Genomic DNA, 19,334 nt, shown 5'->3' with positions numbered 1-19,334 from the left:
GTTTAGAGAAAGGCTTAATAATTTGCTGAGGCAAATGGCTAAAATTAACAAGTCAGGGAACGACAGATGTTGGCAGGGATGTGGAGAAAGGGGAACCCTCCTACACTATTGGTGGGAATGCAAGCTGGTGCAACCACTCTGGAAAACAGTATGGAGGTTCCTCAAACAGTTGAAATTAGAGCTACCATTCGATCCAGCAATTGCACTACTGGGTATTTACCCCAAAGATACAAATGTAGGGACCCGAAGGGGTACGTGCACCCCAATGTTTATAGCAGCAATGTCCACAATAGCCAAACTGTGGAAAGAGCCAAGATGTCCATCGACAGATGAATGGATAAAGAAGATGTGGTATATATACACAATGGAATATTATGCAGCCATCAAAAGGAATGAGATCTTGCCATTTGCAACGACGTGGATGGAACTGGAGGGTGTTATGCTCAGTGAAATAAGTCAATCAGAGAAAGACATGTATCATATGACCTCACTGATATGAGGAATTCTTAATCTCAGGAACAAACTGAGTGTTACTGGAGTGGTTGGGGGTGGGAGGGATGGGGTGGCTGTGTGATAGACATTGGGGAGGGTATGTGCTACGGTGAGCACTGTGAATTGTGCAAGACTGTTGAATCACAGATCTGTACTTCTGAAACAACGCAACATATTTTAAGAAAAAAGAAAAAGAAGAAGATAGCAGGAGAGGAAGAATGAAGGGGATTAAGTCAGAGGGGGAGACGAACCATGAGAGATGATGGACTCTGAACAACAAACTGAGGGTTCTAGAGGGGAGGAGGGTAGGGGGATGGGTTAGCCTGGTGATGGGTATTAAAGAGGGCACATTCTGCATGGAGCACTGGGTGTTATGAACAAACAATGAATCATGGAACACTACATCAAAAACAAATGATATAATATATGGTGATTAACATAACAATAAAAAATTTAAAAAAAAATAATTTGCTGAGGCAAGGGAAACATAAGCAAAAATGAGCTATTGGGACTTCATCAGGATTAAAAGCTTTTGCACAGCAAAGGAAACAGTCGACAAAACTAAAAGGCAACCTACAGAATGGGAGAAGATATTTGCAAATGACTTATCAAATAAAGGGCTAGTATCCAAGATCTATAAAGAACTTATCAAACTCAACACCCAAAAAACAAAAAAAAAATCCAGTCAAGAAATGGGCAGAAAACATGAACAGACATTTCTCCAAAGAAGACATACAAATGGCCAACAGACACATGAAAAAATGCTCAACATCACTCGGCATCAGGGAAATCCAAATCAAAACCACAATGAGATACCACCTCACACCAGTCAGGAAACAAAAGATGTTGATGAGGATGTGGAGAAAGGGGAACCCTCTTACACTATTGGTGGGAATGCAAACTGGTATAGCCACTCAGGTGGTTCCTGAAACAGTAAAAAATAGAGCTACCCTATGACCCAGCAATTGCACTACTAGGTATTTACCCCAAAGATATAAATGTAGTGATCCGAAGGGGCACCTGTGCCTCAATGCTTATAGCAGCAATGTCCACAATAGCCAAACTGTGGAAAGAGCTGAGATGCCCATCGGCAGATGAATGGATAAAGAAAATGTGTGTGTGTGTATATATACACACACATTGGAATATTACTCAGCCATCAGAAAGGATGAATACTTACCATTTACATTGACATGGAAGTGGAGGGTATTATGTCGAGCAAAATAAGTCAGTCAGAGAAAGACAGTTATCATATGGTTTCACTCATATGTGGAGTATAAGAAACAGTGCAGAGGATCATAGGGGAAGGGAGGGAAAACAGAATGGAAAGAAATCAGAGGGAGACAAGCCATGCCAGACTACAGGGAACAAACCAAGGGTTGCTGGAGGGGAGGTGGGTGGGGGGATGGGGTAATTCTATATATACTGTATATAGAAAAAAAATTGGATAAGTATTTCCATCTTAATTCTGAAAGTATTTCTTCTGATTTAAAAACAAATAGTCAATGGAAATTGGAATGCACAGCTTCCTATATATTATGATTTAGAAATAGCATTTTGGCCAATTATTTAAAAAAAAATACTGTATTGGGAATTAATGGACTGTGTTTTAGTCCTAGGTCTACTACTAACAAGAATTTGTCAACCTAAGTTCCTTCATTCTGTGACTCATCCCCTTCAAATGTCAAATGTAAAAAAGAAGATATGTTCTTTCTACTCGACTGGGTTATTATGAAAATCAGACTGGGTGATAAATAAGAAAATAGTATGAAATAGTTTGAAATTTATAGAAAATGGAAAAATATGAATATAAATAGTAATATATCAGTATAGATAGATATATCCACCGTAGTGTATACATACATCACAAATATATACCCATAGAAAGGGGGGTATTTATTTGAAGGACAGGCTAGAAGAAATAGTTCTATTTAAAAAATACAAGTATTTGGGGTTCCTGGGTGCCTCAGTCATTCGAGCTTCTGACCCTTGGTTTCAGCTCAGGTCGTGATCTCATGAGTCATGATCTCATGGGTGGTAGGATCAGCCCACATCGGCCTCTCTACTCAGCAGGGAGTCCACTTGAAGATTCTCTTCCTCTGCCTCTCCCCCCACTCACACATGCTCTCTCTCACTCTCTCTCTCTCTCATTTAAATGAATTAATCTTTAAAAAAAATTAAAAATACAAGTATCAAATTATGGAGCAACAGGAAGACCATCTCCAGTGACACCAAGAAACAGCATGTTTAGAATCACTTCTACTGGTACTTCTGAATGGTGGATACAAAGATCAAACCAGTAGTAATAATGCCATTGTCTGGTCTAGGAGATCAGAAAAGTATTCATTTTCCTGAAGCTTTATCTGATCATTTGAATCAAATTTTAGAATTCCAACACTAGATCCTTATTCCTTGTTATAGGTCCATTTTGATGTTTGTTCTTGGTTCTTTTCACCTCACAGCTGCTGATGGTCCAGGAGATCGTTTCATCATTGGGGAATCCCAAGCTGGTGAGCAGGTGAGATTCATAGGCCTGAAAGGCCCTGAAGATTTCAGTTTCATGGACTTTTAGCATTGAATTCTAACCTTCTACCATCATTGTAATGGAAATCTTAGAGATGAATTAGACAGGTTATCAAAGAGATTAAAGGAGGTTCCCATGAGAAAGAGCCAAAATAATTATTTTTTAACTGAAAGAAATCTGCATCTTTTAATATACAGCATGGTATTTTTGGTATGTCTCAGAAATATACCCCACAAACATTTTCCAGTCCTATGATTAGATAATTCTTTCTTCCTATATAAACATTAATGTTCTGAATAGATCTATAGTTTCTAGGTGATCTTCTCAGAGTTTTCTCCAACCTGTGTTACAAACAGGGAAAACTAGAAGAAGCCAATTATTTAACCACTCAAGCTAATCACTTAGATTAGCTTTGCTCACTAGGGCTAGCCAGTGAACAGGTGTATATATATTTCTATTAAGAAATGAAGCACTAATGGGCCATAATGGAAGTACAGTAGAAGTCCTCTTATTTAATGCTTTTGAGACTAGTAATTGGCCATTTAATTGGAAACAAGTGGAAAATTATTTTATATTTTTAAAATAAATATAAGTTTAACTTAAATGAAATTTATTTGTCAATAATTTGATGGAGAGCTAATACTTTTATTTTAACAAGTATCTACTATTTCAATTTCTATCTGGTCTTTCTTACATAAATCACACCCAAAAGCACTTATGTGATTTCCAGTTTTGGTCTTTAAAGTGGAAAAAATTTTAAGGACATTTGCAAAGTATCTTAAGTATAGAATCCTTCTAGATTTTTATTGTATTTTTACAATTTTTACAGCTACTTTACCCACAGTTAATTTGACAGTTGCTTTTGGCAAAATTTTTTAATTGAGTTTTTCCAAAGGTTTAACTTAATTTTTCTAGGAAAAAAACTTTTCACACTCATATGTATTAATTTATGTAATATTTATTTAAATTACATAATTCAGTAGCAACTGCTGCCACAAACTGGCACAAACAAGTTTGGGAAGAAAGTCAATTGAACTGTAAAGCAGTACTTTACAATCGTACAAGGGTCTAACAGCCTCAAACTTAAACAGTGCTGTAAGCATCTTTATGTTTAAGAGGAAATAGAGAGCATATGTTAGTCCAGTGAATTTTGAAGGTTGGTTAAAAGAGCTCTTGCCTTATTAAATAGAACCAGAAGATCAAGATACTTTTTTCCTCTGCTACTACCAAACATTCATAAGCATTATATAAAAATAAAGGAGGATATGAATGAATGAATGAATGAATGAATGAATGAATGTGGAGGTTTGGGCAAAAGCTATGTCCCATGCCTTTTCTTCCTTGGCTTAGTATGTACTCCCATATGTAATGAAAATATGGAAAAGTTAAGGATATATATAAGAGAAGTATGGTGCCCATGGTGGTGACCCCAGGATGAGGCTACCTCATCCCTAAATCCAAGCATTGAAGAGAACTGTGGATAGATCGCTGAAGCCAAGCCTGGCACTATAGTGATTAGGTGCTGTACACAGGCTGATTTTAATCCTCATAACTGTTTTCCTGACAAAAAGAACAGCTAGGCCTGGGTCCCTTTTTTATAAATGACTTGTATTATGACCTCGTAATTTATTTGACTTCTTGATATATATTTCAATCAGTGTGGGATATCTAAAGCATCCATTTGTATAACAAGACCACAAAGTACCAATTATTCTAGGTCTCTGGTCTTCAATTGAGTCTATCTAATAACATTTATCAAACATACTATGTGTACCAAGCACTGTGTTGGGTTCTAGGGATATAAAGTAGATTAAGATATGATTTCTACTCTTAAGGAGTTTACATCTAGTGAAAGAGACAGAACAACTAAATATAATATATTAAGTGTTAAAATAATGCTATCAGTCATGTATTGTGCATGACAATAGGGAGGTTGAGCATTTCATCCTAGGAGGATTAAGAAAATAACATTGGAGCTGGACCTAAGAGGATTTTACAAAAACAGAAATGAGAAGAGGACATTCTAGGCCAAGAGAACAGTATAAATCAAGACACAGAGGTGTTTTTAAAAATTGCATGGAGTGTTTAAGAAACTGCAAATAGTTCGTGGTAGTCAAAGCCTAGTATAAATAGGTAGATAGGTAACAGATTTATAAGTGCCTTGTGGTCTTCTTAAACCTTATTTACTAGTTAAGAGAACTAGGAACACAAGAAAAGTCATGAAACTTAAAAGTTGCTAACTTCTTGTAAGGTCGATGGGAAAAAAAGATGAAAACTATACAAGAAAATGCGGTTTCTCTTCAAATTATCTGTGATGTCCTTTAACTATGACTAAGGTATCATACAGACTTTATAGCAATCTTGGAGATCTTAAAAGAGCCAAATTGCTCACTTATTGAAAGTACATATGCTTGAGAATTAGGTGCCATTGCATACACTGAGACAGTAATTTACAAAATGCTTTTATGGTGCACCAAAATACTTGACTTTAAATCACTTATAGTTTGGTCCTATTGATTAGCACTGGACACTGTCAAAGAAAATATTACATGATTATAAAGTGCTGTTTTTGGTCAAATCTCAAAAAAACCCAACACCTCCATTAAGGAAAAATCAAGATTTTAACCATTTTTACTTTATATAAAACATATAAGGTATAGCAATAAAAAAAGAATGAGTTACTTGTAAAGAATTGTTACTCTTAACAATCTAAAGGAAGTACTTCATGTATTCCTAAGTTTTTCAACTGATTCCATTCAACTGAGGTTTCTGTGTTTACTCTAAGTGGATATATATATATATATATATATATATATCCAATGATATCTTTTACATTGGATCTCATTTAAGTGAGCTGGTAGGAAGTCTTCACATATCACTTAGATTTACTAATCTTAGAGAGGAGTCAAATTTTTTATTCAAAAATCACATGAAAACACTTCTTAAGAGTTGGTTTAAAACAAGTAGAGAAAATTACAGGTACAACCACAATAAAACTTAAAGTAAATTTATAGAGTATGGTACATTGAACCTGACTAAATTGAGGCAGGGCTCCAGACCAACAAACTTCAGCTTAAGAAGCAACTGCCCTGAAACTCACTTTAGGATTTGCTTTCTGCCTTAGCCACAAAGGCACTTTCAGCAAAAGAAGGACCTGTTTAGACCTATATTAAATATCTTTGTTCCATAGACTCTAAAGATAGTTTCAGCATTAGTACCTCCATTAAAAAATACATATATCAGAACTAATGCTTTTCATCAAAAATCACTGCACTGCAAAATGGCCATGTATAGTATATTAAGAGATGTCCTGGACAATGAGTAATATTGAGGTTGAATTTTCTTTTTTAACTTTAATGCTTTGGGCCCTAAACTTTTCATATGAAACCCTATGCAGCATCTTGGTAGAAAATCACATAAAAATGTAACCATTCCGAAAGCCTGCAATGTCTTTTATTCAAGTAGCTGAATAAGGAAATATAAGATACATAGCTCAATGCCAGAGCTGATCCCAAGAATCTCTTTTGCCAATAGCTTTGGGAGAAAATCAGGGAGAACACTGGAGTTTTAAGCCAAGAAGGATGGAATACTTCATGTAGTTGTCAGCTAATGAGATCATACATGTTCATTCATTCATTCTAGACACCAACTTTGTGCTAGACATATTCTAGGCTTTGGTATGAAAGAAATAAATATTTCTGGAAAAGGAGTGATTAAAGGGACTATATCCAAGAAATAGGGTTAAGGGAAACCAACAAAGGAATGTTAAGCACCCAGGTACTAACAGTGACACTCCCTTACCAACCACCTCTAGGTCTAAAGGGGCAAAGGGAAAGAGTGGTACCTAGACCTGAGGAGATTCATAGCTATGAGATAGGGCCACCCAATAGGAGCTGTGACCCTCAGTAATAAAGATGATATAGCCATCACCAAACTGCAGCCCAGCAGGGAAAGAGCAAGCAGAATGAAAACCCTACTTTTCCCTTTGTCTTACCCTCTAATCTCTTGCTGACCACTCCCATTGATTGAACCTAATCAGAAGCCAGAGTGATGGGAACCTGGATGCAACAGTCCATAGAGGTCAGCCTTCTGGGCCATAGCGCAGGATAGAAAATGAAGATGTGATCTGGAGAGGCAAACAAAAAATAAGACAAATCCCAGTCTTTGTAGGGCTTACATTCTAGAATTTAACAGTGCACTTAACTCTGTACCTAGTATAAATTGAAGGGTTTGATAATTTTAGCTATTGGTGGTATTGTTTGCAGCAATAATACTATTGAAAAAAGATTTTTAAGGCTGTTCTAATAAATTTCCTGTTTTGCTTTGTACATCCAGTAGAGGGGTATTTTTTAACCATTCCCTAAAAATTGTTTCATGCGGTAGAAAATATATAACATAAAATGTACCATCATAACCATTTTTAAGTGTACAGTTCAGTAATGTTATATATATTCACATTGTTGTGACCTAAGATTTTAAATACTTAAGCAGATATCTTTGGAAAGATCTCTTTTTTATCAGGAAATTAATATTATCTCAGAATTCTCTTTTAGGGGAAATTTGAAGCATTCCTTTTCCCAACTGTGACCTAAATCATTGGCCTATGTGTCCAAATCAAACCTGTCAAATTGATCTTACAGAAATATGTTTTTCTCTATGCTGAGAGAAGTTTGCAGGTCAAGTCCTGGGGTCAGTCTCCTGTACCATCTGTATGAGAGCTCAGATAATGAAAATCTTGGATATAGTGTTTAACACAAATCATTACAGACACTGGAATCATTTTTGAATTACTTAATTACATTTTCTAGACTTTTATTATTGAAAGATGAACTAATATGTTTTAAAAGATTTTCAAGTGAAATAATTAAAATGATTTTTGACTTGCCTTTATTAAATCAAAAAGTTTAGTTAATAAAGTACTACAATTCTTAAATGTCAGAACCTAAGTAAATGACAACATGCTAGTTTTTCATAACTGTGTTTCATAAAATCACGTTGTATGGCATTTTTTTTCTTAAAGATACTCAAATCACTTTACATATAGGTATTAAGAAAATTCACATTATTTGAGTGAAACACAATAGTGACAATTTTAAGTGACAGTTCTTCAAAAGGAGAACAGGGCACCAAGATAGACATCTGTCTAATGGTCATTACTTTAAATCAAGTTAAAGCCTCTTCGGTGTAAATGCACCTGTTCGTGGGTAGTTTTTATTACATTGGACCAAAATGAATAAGAGTATAAGATTTTCCTTTAATGGTTTGTTTCTAAAAATAATACATCTCCTGCAGACTTTTCCTTTGCAACAGCAAAGTAAATCAATTCTTTCTTACATGTTTGTATTTTCAGCCGACTCAGACAGTAATGCCGGGACAAGTCATGCGGGTTACAACAGGTGCTCCAATCCCCTGCGGTGCTGATGCAGTAGTACAAGTAGAAGATACCGAACTAATCAGGGAATCCGATGATGTACGTCATCACCAGGTCTTACTGCTCTGTTCCTATGGCAGTATTACAAACCATGCCCATTTTCTGCAATGTTTATAAGATTAATCCAGTTGGGTTGGGTTTTTTTGTTTTTGTTTTGTCTTTTGTTTGTTTGTTCATTTGTTTTGGTAATGTTCGGATCTTACATTGTAGTGTATGGGTCTCCAGTAAATAGGAATTGTCTTATATTTGAAAATCTTTTGTTACAGGAGCTGTTTTTATGATCATTACTGTAATTTTAACAGAATTTGAACCACATTTGATCTGCAAAATTTCACATGCAAACAAGGAAGGAAACTACCTCAAATAGAACAGCAGAGATATTAACTGTTGACATACCTTACAGCTGAGAAATTTGTTCATCAAGGCTAGCTTCTGATAAAATGTGAAGGAGAATTTAACAGAGAATGCTTGGGCAAGTTCTTGAATATTACATTAAGCCAAGCATTTGAACCAAATAACCCTTCAACTCTGATTTTCTATAATTCAGAAAAATCTTTGCCATCAAAGGACAGCCTGGAAAACTTGAATTTATGCCAGTGCCCCCTCTCTAGTCTACACTAAAGCCTCCTGGGAATTGTCTTGGTCTAAACACGCCTTCATCTTACTGAAATTAGTGGCAGTTATTGGAACCAGAGGGTCAGCCACTAATAAAAGAATAGTTTCCACTGATAATTTAATGACTGGCTATCTTAACTTGTTTTTTGAAGTAGCTTAAAATATTTTATGTCTTAAAAGCTAGAGCTAAAATAAATAACATTCTTCTGGGCTGGCTATATAGTAAAATTTGGGCATGCTGAGAGACAGCCACTTCTCTTGATCTGGGATTGTCTTTTCAGTCACTTTCCCACATGTAAGGTTTATAAAATTCAACTCTTGGCATACAGATCACACTGCCTGCTGTTAAAACTGTCCAACAGATTTATTGGCATCAGGGAAGCCAGCAGAGCATTGAAATCCAGAACACATGCATCCACAGACTCTGCCAGATGACAAGACACAGTTCCAGTGTCACAGCCCATAAATGTAAAATTAATGATCACCATTAATTTACAGACACCTACTACCAGGAAAACTGTAAGTCCTTCACTGAAATTTCTGCAGACATTTGGGAAACGTGGCATGATTCCTGGGAACAGAAGAGATAGGTTATCTCCATCCACATTCGATGTATCTATTAGGGTGGCCATATAGATATATCTTTTATTTTCCCTTGAGAATGCTACTTACAATATAAGATCCAGTATTTGAAGTGGTACATTTTTTAAAAGCATGAAAATTATGAAGAAAATTTTTATTTATTTACAAAAAATTTATTGGCATCAAACCTAGTTTTTCAGGAACCTGTGATAGAAATTTATCATGTTCAAAATGTGTACCAAATGGTTCTGTTTCTCTATATTTGTATATATTCTGGACCTATCTGAGTAGCTAAATTGTATTGATCAAAATTCTGTTAGATTATTCTGTTCGAAATTACATGACTTGCTTTTATTATAGGGCACTGAGGAACTTGAAGTACGAATTCTGGTGCAAGCTCGACCAGGCCAAGATATCAGGTAAATTCATAATGTATAGAATGTGTAGCCAACTTTTGTTTCCACGTGATCATAAATTCAGGAGAGCATGGCTATTGCAAATCCACAGCTCAGGTATTTAGCCATTAGTGTTCAGGACTTTTAACAAGTAGCAAAATGATTTTTCTTAATTCTACAGCTCATGTCTACTCTGCCTACTTTTTCATAAACAATAAAGGCAAATGAAATAGTCAAAAGCAACATGAGAAAGAAGTAAACTCATCCACAGTTAATCCTACTTCTAGATAATCCAGAATTATCCAACTCCACCCCTAGATACTGGTATCAACATAGATAATCCCAGAGTTGAGTTTTTATGCAATTAGCTGATAGCCCCTCTTCCACTGACTACCAATAAGAATAGAATAATCTGCTATTCTTTATATACAAAGATGAGACTACTGTCTTAACATAAGGAGTGCATATACTTTAAATTATTTTTCTTACATTGGAATATGTTTGCCCTGATCCCATCAATACTAATTTGCTCAAATGTCCTTATGACAAAGCTACAATTCTCACATCCCTATAGCAAGAAGCCAAGTTGACTGGACTTCTGTGGCCATAGACCTGTGCCAGCCTAAGTTGTCCGAATAGAAATTACCCCTGTGACTGTAACTTCATCAATGTTATTCTCCTCACCTCAAAGCTAACATGCTAAGGACCTCTTATCATTAATGCCACTAGATATTTTCATATAAATTCTTGCCTTTTATCAAAGAAAGTTTGTGGTTGGTATTTTTTTACTGTAATTTAGTACAAAGCAATTTGTAAAATAGTTTTCAAATGTGAAATAACATATTCCTTAGCAATAATGGAAATCCTATTTCTCTCTTCCATTGTGTGATTTAAATTTTTTTATTAAAAAAGCATAGAGTTTTTAGAAGCTTTTTATTTTATTATTCTGTTCCTGCCTCATCTCTTGACTTTTTTCTCCTCTTGAATGTCCTCCTTCTTTGACACTGAAGTCAGTTGAGAAAATATTATTCTTAATCATACTGTTTATGGTTCTGCTTTGACTTTCAGACCCATTGGCCATGACATTAAAAGAGGGGAATGCGTTTTGGCCAAAGGAACCCATATGGGCCCCTCAGAGATTGGTCTTCTGGCAACTGTAGGTGTCACAGAGGTTGAAGTTAATAAGTTTCCAGTTGTTGCAGTCATGTCAACAGGGAATGAGGTAAAAAAAAAAAAAAAAAAAAAGTGGGGGGAAGGTAGAAGGGGGAGGTAACTGGACTTTCAGGTAAAAGTCTTTTTGACTTCTGTGTTGTAAATAGAACATTGTGGATTATAGATTTTACCACATACCTGTAACAGGGAAATAATAAATTGGCCTCAGGATAGTTCAAGTACAGAAGATAAGAAGGAGGAAGACTAGAAATTACATATTGAGAAATGTTCCCTTCCATTGATTAGAATAAACTATTACAACCAATGACCTTTGCACAGACTCGGTACATATAAACAAAGAATGTTGACTGCTAGCTATAGATGTTCAGCTATGCAAATTTAGTGCTCAGGCTCTTAGGACAATGAATTCTACCTACCCTGCTGCTGAGATGATGGGCCATCTCTGTGTGGGAAATAAATCAATGAATTGGGATACAATGGTTAGCCCTTCATCTTCCTGGAAGTTCCATGTGATCCTTAATCACCAGGAGGAATTTGATAATCTTTTCTCTTTTTCTCCAAAGATAGCATCTCTAGTGGCATGCTTCTCAATATGTCAAATGTCATTTCAGCCCTGATTTAGGATGGGGATTTAGTCAATCTTTCTCTGAAAACTTTTGAAAAATTTCCTGTTCCATGTTTTGCTTAGGTTATACAAAAAGTCAGAGGTTCTAACCAAACTGGGAATATTAAAAAATGGATCTACTGGTAATTCAAAGCCTAAGAACAGAATCAGAAACTATTGAGATTTTTTTAGACCTTTAGACCTTACTGTTTTTTAAAAGATTAACAGGATTTCTTTTTTTTTCTCTCTTTTAATCTCTAGTTTTATTCTGAAAATAAGCCATTTATTTGTTATCATTATTTTTAATTTCTTAAAGTCTTGGAAATGAACATTTTCAAAGGTCTCTCCATTACCCTTATAGTTCTTTTAGAAAGGGCAAAAGAAAAGAATAGAGTATTTGTTTCACTAATGGAGAGATGAATCAGGATTCTAGACCCAGTATTGGTGTACTGGTCATTCCCTAAAACTATTGATTGACCCAAAACATTCTTTTCAATTGATCTACATAGTGAAGATTTTAATATCCCTAGGACCAACTGACACTATGTTTAGCATTGGAAAGAAATTCTAATAAACTGATTGACTTAATGAACTATTCTTTTTTTTTAAAGATTTTATTTATTCATTTATTTGAGAGAGCAAGAATGAGAGAGAGATAGAGCACATGAGAGGGGGGAGGGTCAGAGGGAGAAGCAGACTCCCCGCTGAGCAGCAGGGAGCCTGATGCGGGACTCGATCCCGGGACTCCAGGATCATGACCTGAGCCGAAGGCAGTTGCTTAACCAACTGAGCCACCCAGGTGCCCTTAATGAACTTGTGATGTATTTATATGCTTTGTGCATCTAAGTGAGTTCATGGGGGTTGGGAAAGCTAAAGAGAATGAGCAAATTCATAAATAACTAGTTATTAGGCAATTTTGTTTAAGCTATATTTCTTGTATTCTTCCTAATGTTTTTGTAGGGCTGGACTGTAGTCTCACCTATCCTTTTTAAAGCTATCATACATTCTGTATTAAAACTATTTGCTAGTGAAAGAAAAGTGATGGAGTAAGACTAGAGATGATACTTACATCATGGAATCTAAGGAAGAATTTGTAGTCCTAGTTTCCTGCCTCCATAGGCTTGATTATCCTTGGAGAGACTTTGATAGATGCTATTTTCTGTGACTTACTGTATTTATCATAGTTTTCCAAGGGAATAATGTTTCTAAATCTCTAAATCCACAATCTAAAATAATGTTTCTAAATCCATAATCTCTGGTTCCATATAGCTCGGCATTCCTTCCCTATTTCCATCCAAAGTTAGCTGTTATTATGACTCTCTATAATTGTATAGTTTAGCTCAACAAATGTTTATTGGGTACCTCTATGCCAGACATTATACTGGAAAATGGGGATAAAAGAAATGAATAAAATGTAGTATCTCTTTTGAAGGCTTGAGATCTTAGATAGACAGAAAATAATAGGAAAAAATTATTTATTTTCAGAGAGGCCAAAAGAAATTACACTTGTCTGTTAATGTGGCAAGTCTATAATTTAGTCAGTCACAGCTCAAGCTCCCCTTAAGTGCTAACTGATTTCCCCTGATATGAGTAGCTTCACATATGTCCACTTTTGAATCCAGTGTCATATGATAGTAAGCAGAACAGTGGCCTGGGGCAACCCAAAGAATGCCATACAAGATGTCTGTGTATACTGTCTTTAAAACCTGCCCAGTATTTTGTGACTACATGTGTTTATTTGGAATGCGGGAATTATATCAAAATTGGGGAGGTACAGTTGTGAACTAAAACTAATACAGAACAGTCGATGTAGACATTTGTTGGTTTCAGCAAACTGTGTATGTTAACACTTAGGTAATACCATCCAGTAATTACATAACTGTGGCATACATTTCCAACTTCGTGTATTTGTTCAATAAATATTTATTAAACATCTATTACATGTTGGAATGCCCATCAGGGATTATGTTAACTAAAATCAGACTTATAAGATGTGAATACACTGTATCATGAACCAGTTTATTTAGAAGGATTTTCTACAGCAAACTCAGTGTCCAGCAGGGCTGCATCAGACTTTCATCTTCAGTGGAAATAGTCCTCTTAATCATCTACACAGCCATCCAAGAGCTATTCTCTTTTTTCTTCAAGTGACATTCAGGTGCAAGGGAACAAGAATTATACTAGGAGAGTATAGGAGCCACCAACTTAGAAGCATATCCTACATAAGAATCAATGTTTCTTATAACAGTCTTAGACAGCTTCCAGGGTCCCTATGAGGGAAATGTCCAGATACAAGTGTCACCATATTCACAGAAGCCCAAAGCTGTCACTTCCCGCTAGGTATTTATAGTTCCTTTATAGTTCCTTCTAGTCCATTTGCAGGTTACCAATCGCAGATTATTTTTGCCATAAGAAATGCTGCCTAGTAACAAGCTGACATTTCATCTTTATCAAATTTCTAGGGGAACAGAACTAGAAAGTTAACCCAAGCTCAAATTTGTCCTTAGAGATGGAAATGGGTTTGGTTAACTCTTTACCCTCACATAAGAGGATGCATTGGCTGTAGAAAATTAGAAAATAATAATAAAACTGACTACAAGTTATTCCGCTTTTTATCATCACCATGCACTGGCAATTCTAAGCAAAGTCAGTGATAAAATATGCTCCACTGGGGCAAACCATTTCCACCACTCCTCCCCATTTAGTATGCTACCATACTGATGCTAGGTACTGTTCTGACTGCTCAGGATATAGCAGCAAACCAGACAAACAAATTCCTTATTCTTACAGAATTTATATTTTGATGGAGGCAGGGGAGGGGAGATAGTCAATGAACAAATAGTGGTAAGTAGTATGAAGAAAAAGGATAAGATGATAAAGACTAGTAGTAGAAGAAGTATATGCCAGATATTACCTGTTGAAGCCTACCCTGCATCAGTCCTTTCATACTCTCCCCTATACAATAAGGCTGGAAGGCTGAAAACCCAATTTCCTAGGCTCTCTTTCCAGCTGTGGTCCTGTTAGGTTTTGTCATTGGAATGCATTAACACAATATTAGAAGTTGGAAAGAAGTTAGCAGAAGTATAAGCTCCTCAGTCCTCAGTAACATCACTTTCCCCCAGCAGCCCTAGGGACAGTGGTGACTTCCTGATCATTGGAGACACACTTTTCTCCTTTTGTTTCTCCAACCCTCTCAACACATTTGTAACCAATTCCCTGTATTAAATCCTTTTTTCTTCCACTCCTCTTCATATGAAATACCTAGAGGATTTGGTTTTCCTTTCCAGACCTGAGTGATAGAGTCTTCTGTTTTATATAGGGCAATCAGGCCTCACTGATGAGGCAAAATTAGAGTGGAAATCTGAAGGTACTAAGGGTGGTGCCAGCCATGTGAGGGGAATTGAGTTACAAGCAGAAGGAACAACAGAGACAGAAAAGCCCTGAGGTAGGGTGTATGCTTGTCATGTTTGTGGCTAAAGTTTAGAAGGAAAGGAGCAAAGCAAAAGGAGGTGAGGTTGGGGAGGTAACAGAAATAAGACCATTTTATTCTAAATAGTTTTGAGAAAGGGAAACATAACATGAAACATAATGTGTCTTAAATTTTTAAATGTTTACTCTGGCTTCAATATGGCATGGCATATAGGAGAGAAAAGGAAAAAAGCAGGGAGACTAGTTAGAAAGACATATAATATCCAGCAAGAGATTTGGACCAGAGTGGTAGCAGTGGAGATGGTGAGAAATAATAAGGATATATTTTGAAGGTAAAGCCAACAGGTTTTACTAGTGAATTCAAAGTAGAATATAAAAGAAAGTGAGGAGTCAAGATAAACTGCAAGGTTTTGACCTGATCAATTCTAAGGATAGTTATCACTTACATAGGTGAGAAAAATTAGGCAGCAGAAATCAGGCTTCTGTTTTGGACATGTTAAGTTTGCTATACTTACGGAGGAGGAAAAGATGGTGGAGGAATAGGGGACCCTATTCCAACTGGTCCCCTGACTTGAGCTGGATATCTACCAGACCACTCTGAACACCCACAAAATCAGCCTGAGATTTAAGAAGCTATATCTGGATCTCTACAAACAGAACATTGCAGGTGGTTGGTTTTGAGGTATGAAGCAGGGAGCTGTGATTCCATGGGCAGATACCAGAAGATAAATGGAAGGGGGGAGGGAGCCTTTGGGATCCTGCTTCCCGCGCTGGGGACAGGGCACAGACTTGCAGACCGGTAGCAGGGGGGAAAGAGTTTAGGGCAGCCCCCCAGACTGAACCCTGGAGCTGCTGGGTCACACATGCAAACTGGGGGCAGCTGGCAGTTTTAGAAGTACAAAGAGCAAAGATGTGCCTGGACCTGGAAGTGACAGCTAAGAGCGCTGCTAAGGGGTGCACAATCCAGGACACTGCAGTTTCTAGCAGCACAGACAGAAACAGAGATAGTGTGGCCTGGAGAGCTCACTGAAAAACAGACTGCAATCTCTCTATCTCTCTGTTCTGAGGCAGAGGGTTGGAAACAGTCTCTTCTGCTCTGACTCTCGGAAGAGACTCGGAAAGCCACCAGAGAAAGCCCCCAGAGAACAAAAGCCCCCAAACACCAGTTTTCACGAAGCCCATCCTCCCCCTCCCCCACAGGGGGCAGGGCAACTCTGCCCAAACAAGGTTGCCTGAGTAACAGTGAGTCAGGCCCCTCCCCCAGAAGACAGGCTGGGAGAACAAGAGGCTGACAACCCTAAGGTCCCTATAAAACAGGTGCATCTTGCTTGGGTTGTGGTCAATAATTTAGACTCTGTACATTCCCTCAACCACCCCTCAACAGAATGACTAAGAGGAGGAACTCCCAAAATAGAGACTGTGACTTCTGCCACAGATTTACAAACGGATACAGATATAACCAAGATGTTGGAAATGGGCTTCGGGTAACAGTTATGAAGATGATACTAGAATGGAGAAATCAATTAATGGCAACATAGAGTCTCTAAGGGCAGAAATGAAAGCTGAACTGGCAAAACTTAAAAATGCTACAATGAGATCCAATCTAATCTAGATACTCTAACAGCTAGGTTAAACTAGGTAGAAGAACGAATTCGTGATCTAGAAGACCAATTGATAGAAAAGAAGGAAAAAGAGGAGGCCTGGGAGAAACAGCTTAAAATCCATGAAAACAGAATTAGAGAAATAAGTGACACGATGAAACGTTCCAGTGTCAGAATTATTGGGATCCCTGAAGAGGTGGAGAGAGAGAGGACTAAAAGACATATTTGAGCAAATCATACCTGAGAACTTCCCTAATCTGGAGAATGAAATAAACAGTCGTGTCCTAGAGGGAGAGAGGACCCCTCCCAAGATCAAGGAAGACAGACCAATGCCCTGGCATGTAATAGTAAAACTCGCAAATCTTAGAAAGAAGGAAACCATCTTAAGGGCAGTTAGGGGGAAAAGATTCTTTACGTACAGAGGGAGAAACATCAGAATAACCTCAGACCTATCCAGAGAGACCTGGCAAGCCAGAAAGGGCTGGCAAGACATATTCAGGGTACTAAATGAGAAGAACACACAGCCAAGAATACTTTATCCAGCAAGGCTGTCATTTAGAATGGATGGAGAATTGCAGAGCTTCCAAGACCAGCAGAAACTGAAAGAATATGTGACCACTAAGCCGGCCCTGCAAGAAATATTATGGAGGGTTCTATAAAAGGAGAAAGACCCCAAGAGTAATATAGAACAGAAATTTACAGAGACAATCTATAGAAACAAGAATTTTACAGGCAACAGGATAACAATAAATTCATATCGTTCAATAATCACTCAATGTGAACGGCCTACATGCTCCCATAAAATGGCACAGGGTTGCAGATTGGATAAAAAGACAGGACCCATCCATATGCTGTCTACAAGAGACTCATTTTTTTAAAATTTACTTATTTATTTGAGAGAGAGAGAGCACGAGAGGAGGGAGGGTCCGAGGGAGAAGCAGACTCCCCACCGAGCAGGGAGCCTGATGCAGGACTCGATCCCAGGACTCCAGGATCATGACCTGAGCCGAAGGCAGTCGCTCAACTAACTGAGCCACCCAGGCACCCCTACAAGAGACTCATTTTGAACCTAAAGATACATCCAGACTGAAAGTGAAGGGATGGAGATCCATCTTCTATGCCAACAGACCTCAAAAGAAAGCTGGGGTAGCAATTCTTATATCAGACAAATTAGATTTTAAGCTAAAGACTGTAGATAGAGACACAGAAGGACACTATATCATTCTTAAAGGGTCTGTCCAACAAGAAGATCTAACAATTGTAAATATCTACACCCCCCAGCATGAGAGCAGCCAACTACATAAGCCAACTGTTAACCAAAATAAAGAGTCATATTGATAATAGTACGTTAATTGTAGGAGACCTCAATACTCCACTCTCAGCAATGGACAGATCACCTAAGCAGAAAATCAACAAAGAAACAAGAGCCTTGAATGACACATTGGACCAGATGGACCTCATAGATATATACAGAACATTCCACCCTAAAACAACAGAATACTCATTCTTCTCAAGCACACATGGAACTTTCTCCAGAATAGACCACATACTGGGCACAAATCAGGTCTCAACCGATACCAAAAGTTTAAGATTATTCCCTGCATATGCTCAGACCATAATGCTTTAAAACTGGAACTCAATCACAAGAAAAAATTTGGAAGAAATTCAAACACTTGGAAGCTAAAGACCACTCTGCTCAAGAATGTTTGGGTCAACCAGGAAATCAAAGAAGAACTTAAACAATTCATGGAAATCAATGAGAACGAAAACATCAGTCCAAAATCTATGGGATACTGCAAAGGCAGTCCTAAGGGGGAAATACATAGCCATCCAAGCCTCACTGAAAAACATAGAAAAATCCCGAATTCACCAACTAACTTTACACCTTGAAAAACTAGAGAAAAAGCAACAAATGATGCCTAAGCCACGCTTTAGAAGAGAAATAATTAAGATTAGAGCAGAGATCAATGAATTAGAAACCAGAAACTCAGTAGGTCAGGTCAACGAAACTAGAAGCTGGTTCTTTGAAAGAATTAATAAGATCGATAAACCACTGGCCAGACTTATCCAAAAGTAAAGAGAAAGGACCCAAATTAATAAAATTATGAATGAAAGGGGAGAGATCACAACTAACACCAAGGAAATAGAAACAATTATTAGAAATTATTACCAACAACTATATGTCAATAAATTAAGCAACCTGGAAGAAATGGATGCCTTCCTGGAAACCTATAAGCTACCAAGACTGAAACAGGAAGAAATTGACAACCTGAATAGGCCAATACCAGTAACGAGATTGAAGCAGTGATCAAAAACCTCCCAAAAAACAAGAGTCCAGGGCCTGATGGATTCCCTGGGGAATTCTACCAAGCATTCAAAGAAGAAATAATACCTATTCTTCTGAAGCTGTTTCAAAAAATAGAAACAGAAAGAAAGCTTCCAAACTCATTCTGTGAGGCCAGCATTACCTTGATCCCCAAATCAGGCA

General features: G+C 37.2%; 1 protein-coding gene across 11 annotated transcripts in view; it reads left to right on the top strand.

Moving 5' to 3' along the window:
• Positions 1 to 19,334, top strand: part of GPHN (gephyrin) — a 624,840-nt gene that overhangs the window by 538,830 nt on the left and 66,676 nt on the right. For all 11 annotated transcript variants that reach the window (XM_027571275.2, XM_035728121.1, XM_027571272.2 and 8 more), the window contains 4 exons: positions 2,955 to 3,010; positions 8,367 to 8,486; positions 10,005 to 10,063; positions 11,108 to 11,261. In XM_027571275.2, coding sequence (XP_027427076.1) covers positions 2,955 to 3,010; positions 8,367 to 8,486; positions 10,005 to 10,063; positions 11,108 to 11,261 — 389 coding nt within the window. The remainder of the gene's footprint in view (positions 1 to 2,954; positions 3,011 to 8,366; positions 8,487 to 10,004; positions 10,064 to 11,107; positions 11,262 to 19,334) is intronic.

This window comes from Zalophus californianus, chromosome 6, assembly GCF_009762305.2.
Source record: "Zalophus californianus isolate mZalCal1 chromosome 6, mZalCal1.pri.v2, whole genome shotgun sequence".
NCBI classification, from domain to species: domain Eukaryota; kingdom Metazoa; phylum Chordata; class Mammalia; order Carnivora; family Otariidae; genus Zalophus; species Zalophus californianus.
This window is presented reverse-complemented; position numbering and strand designations above follow the sequence as displayed.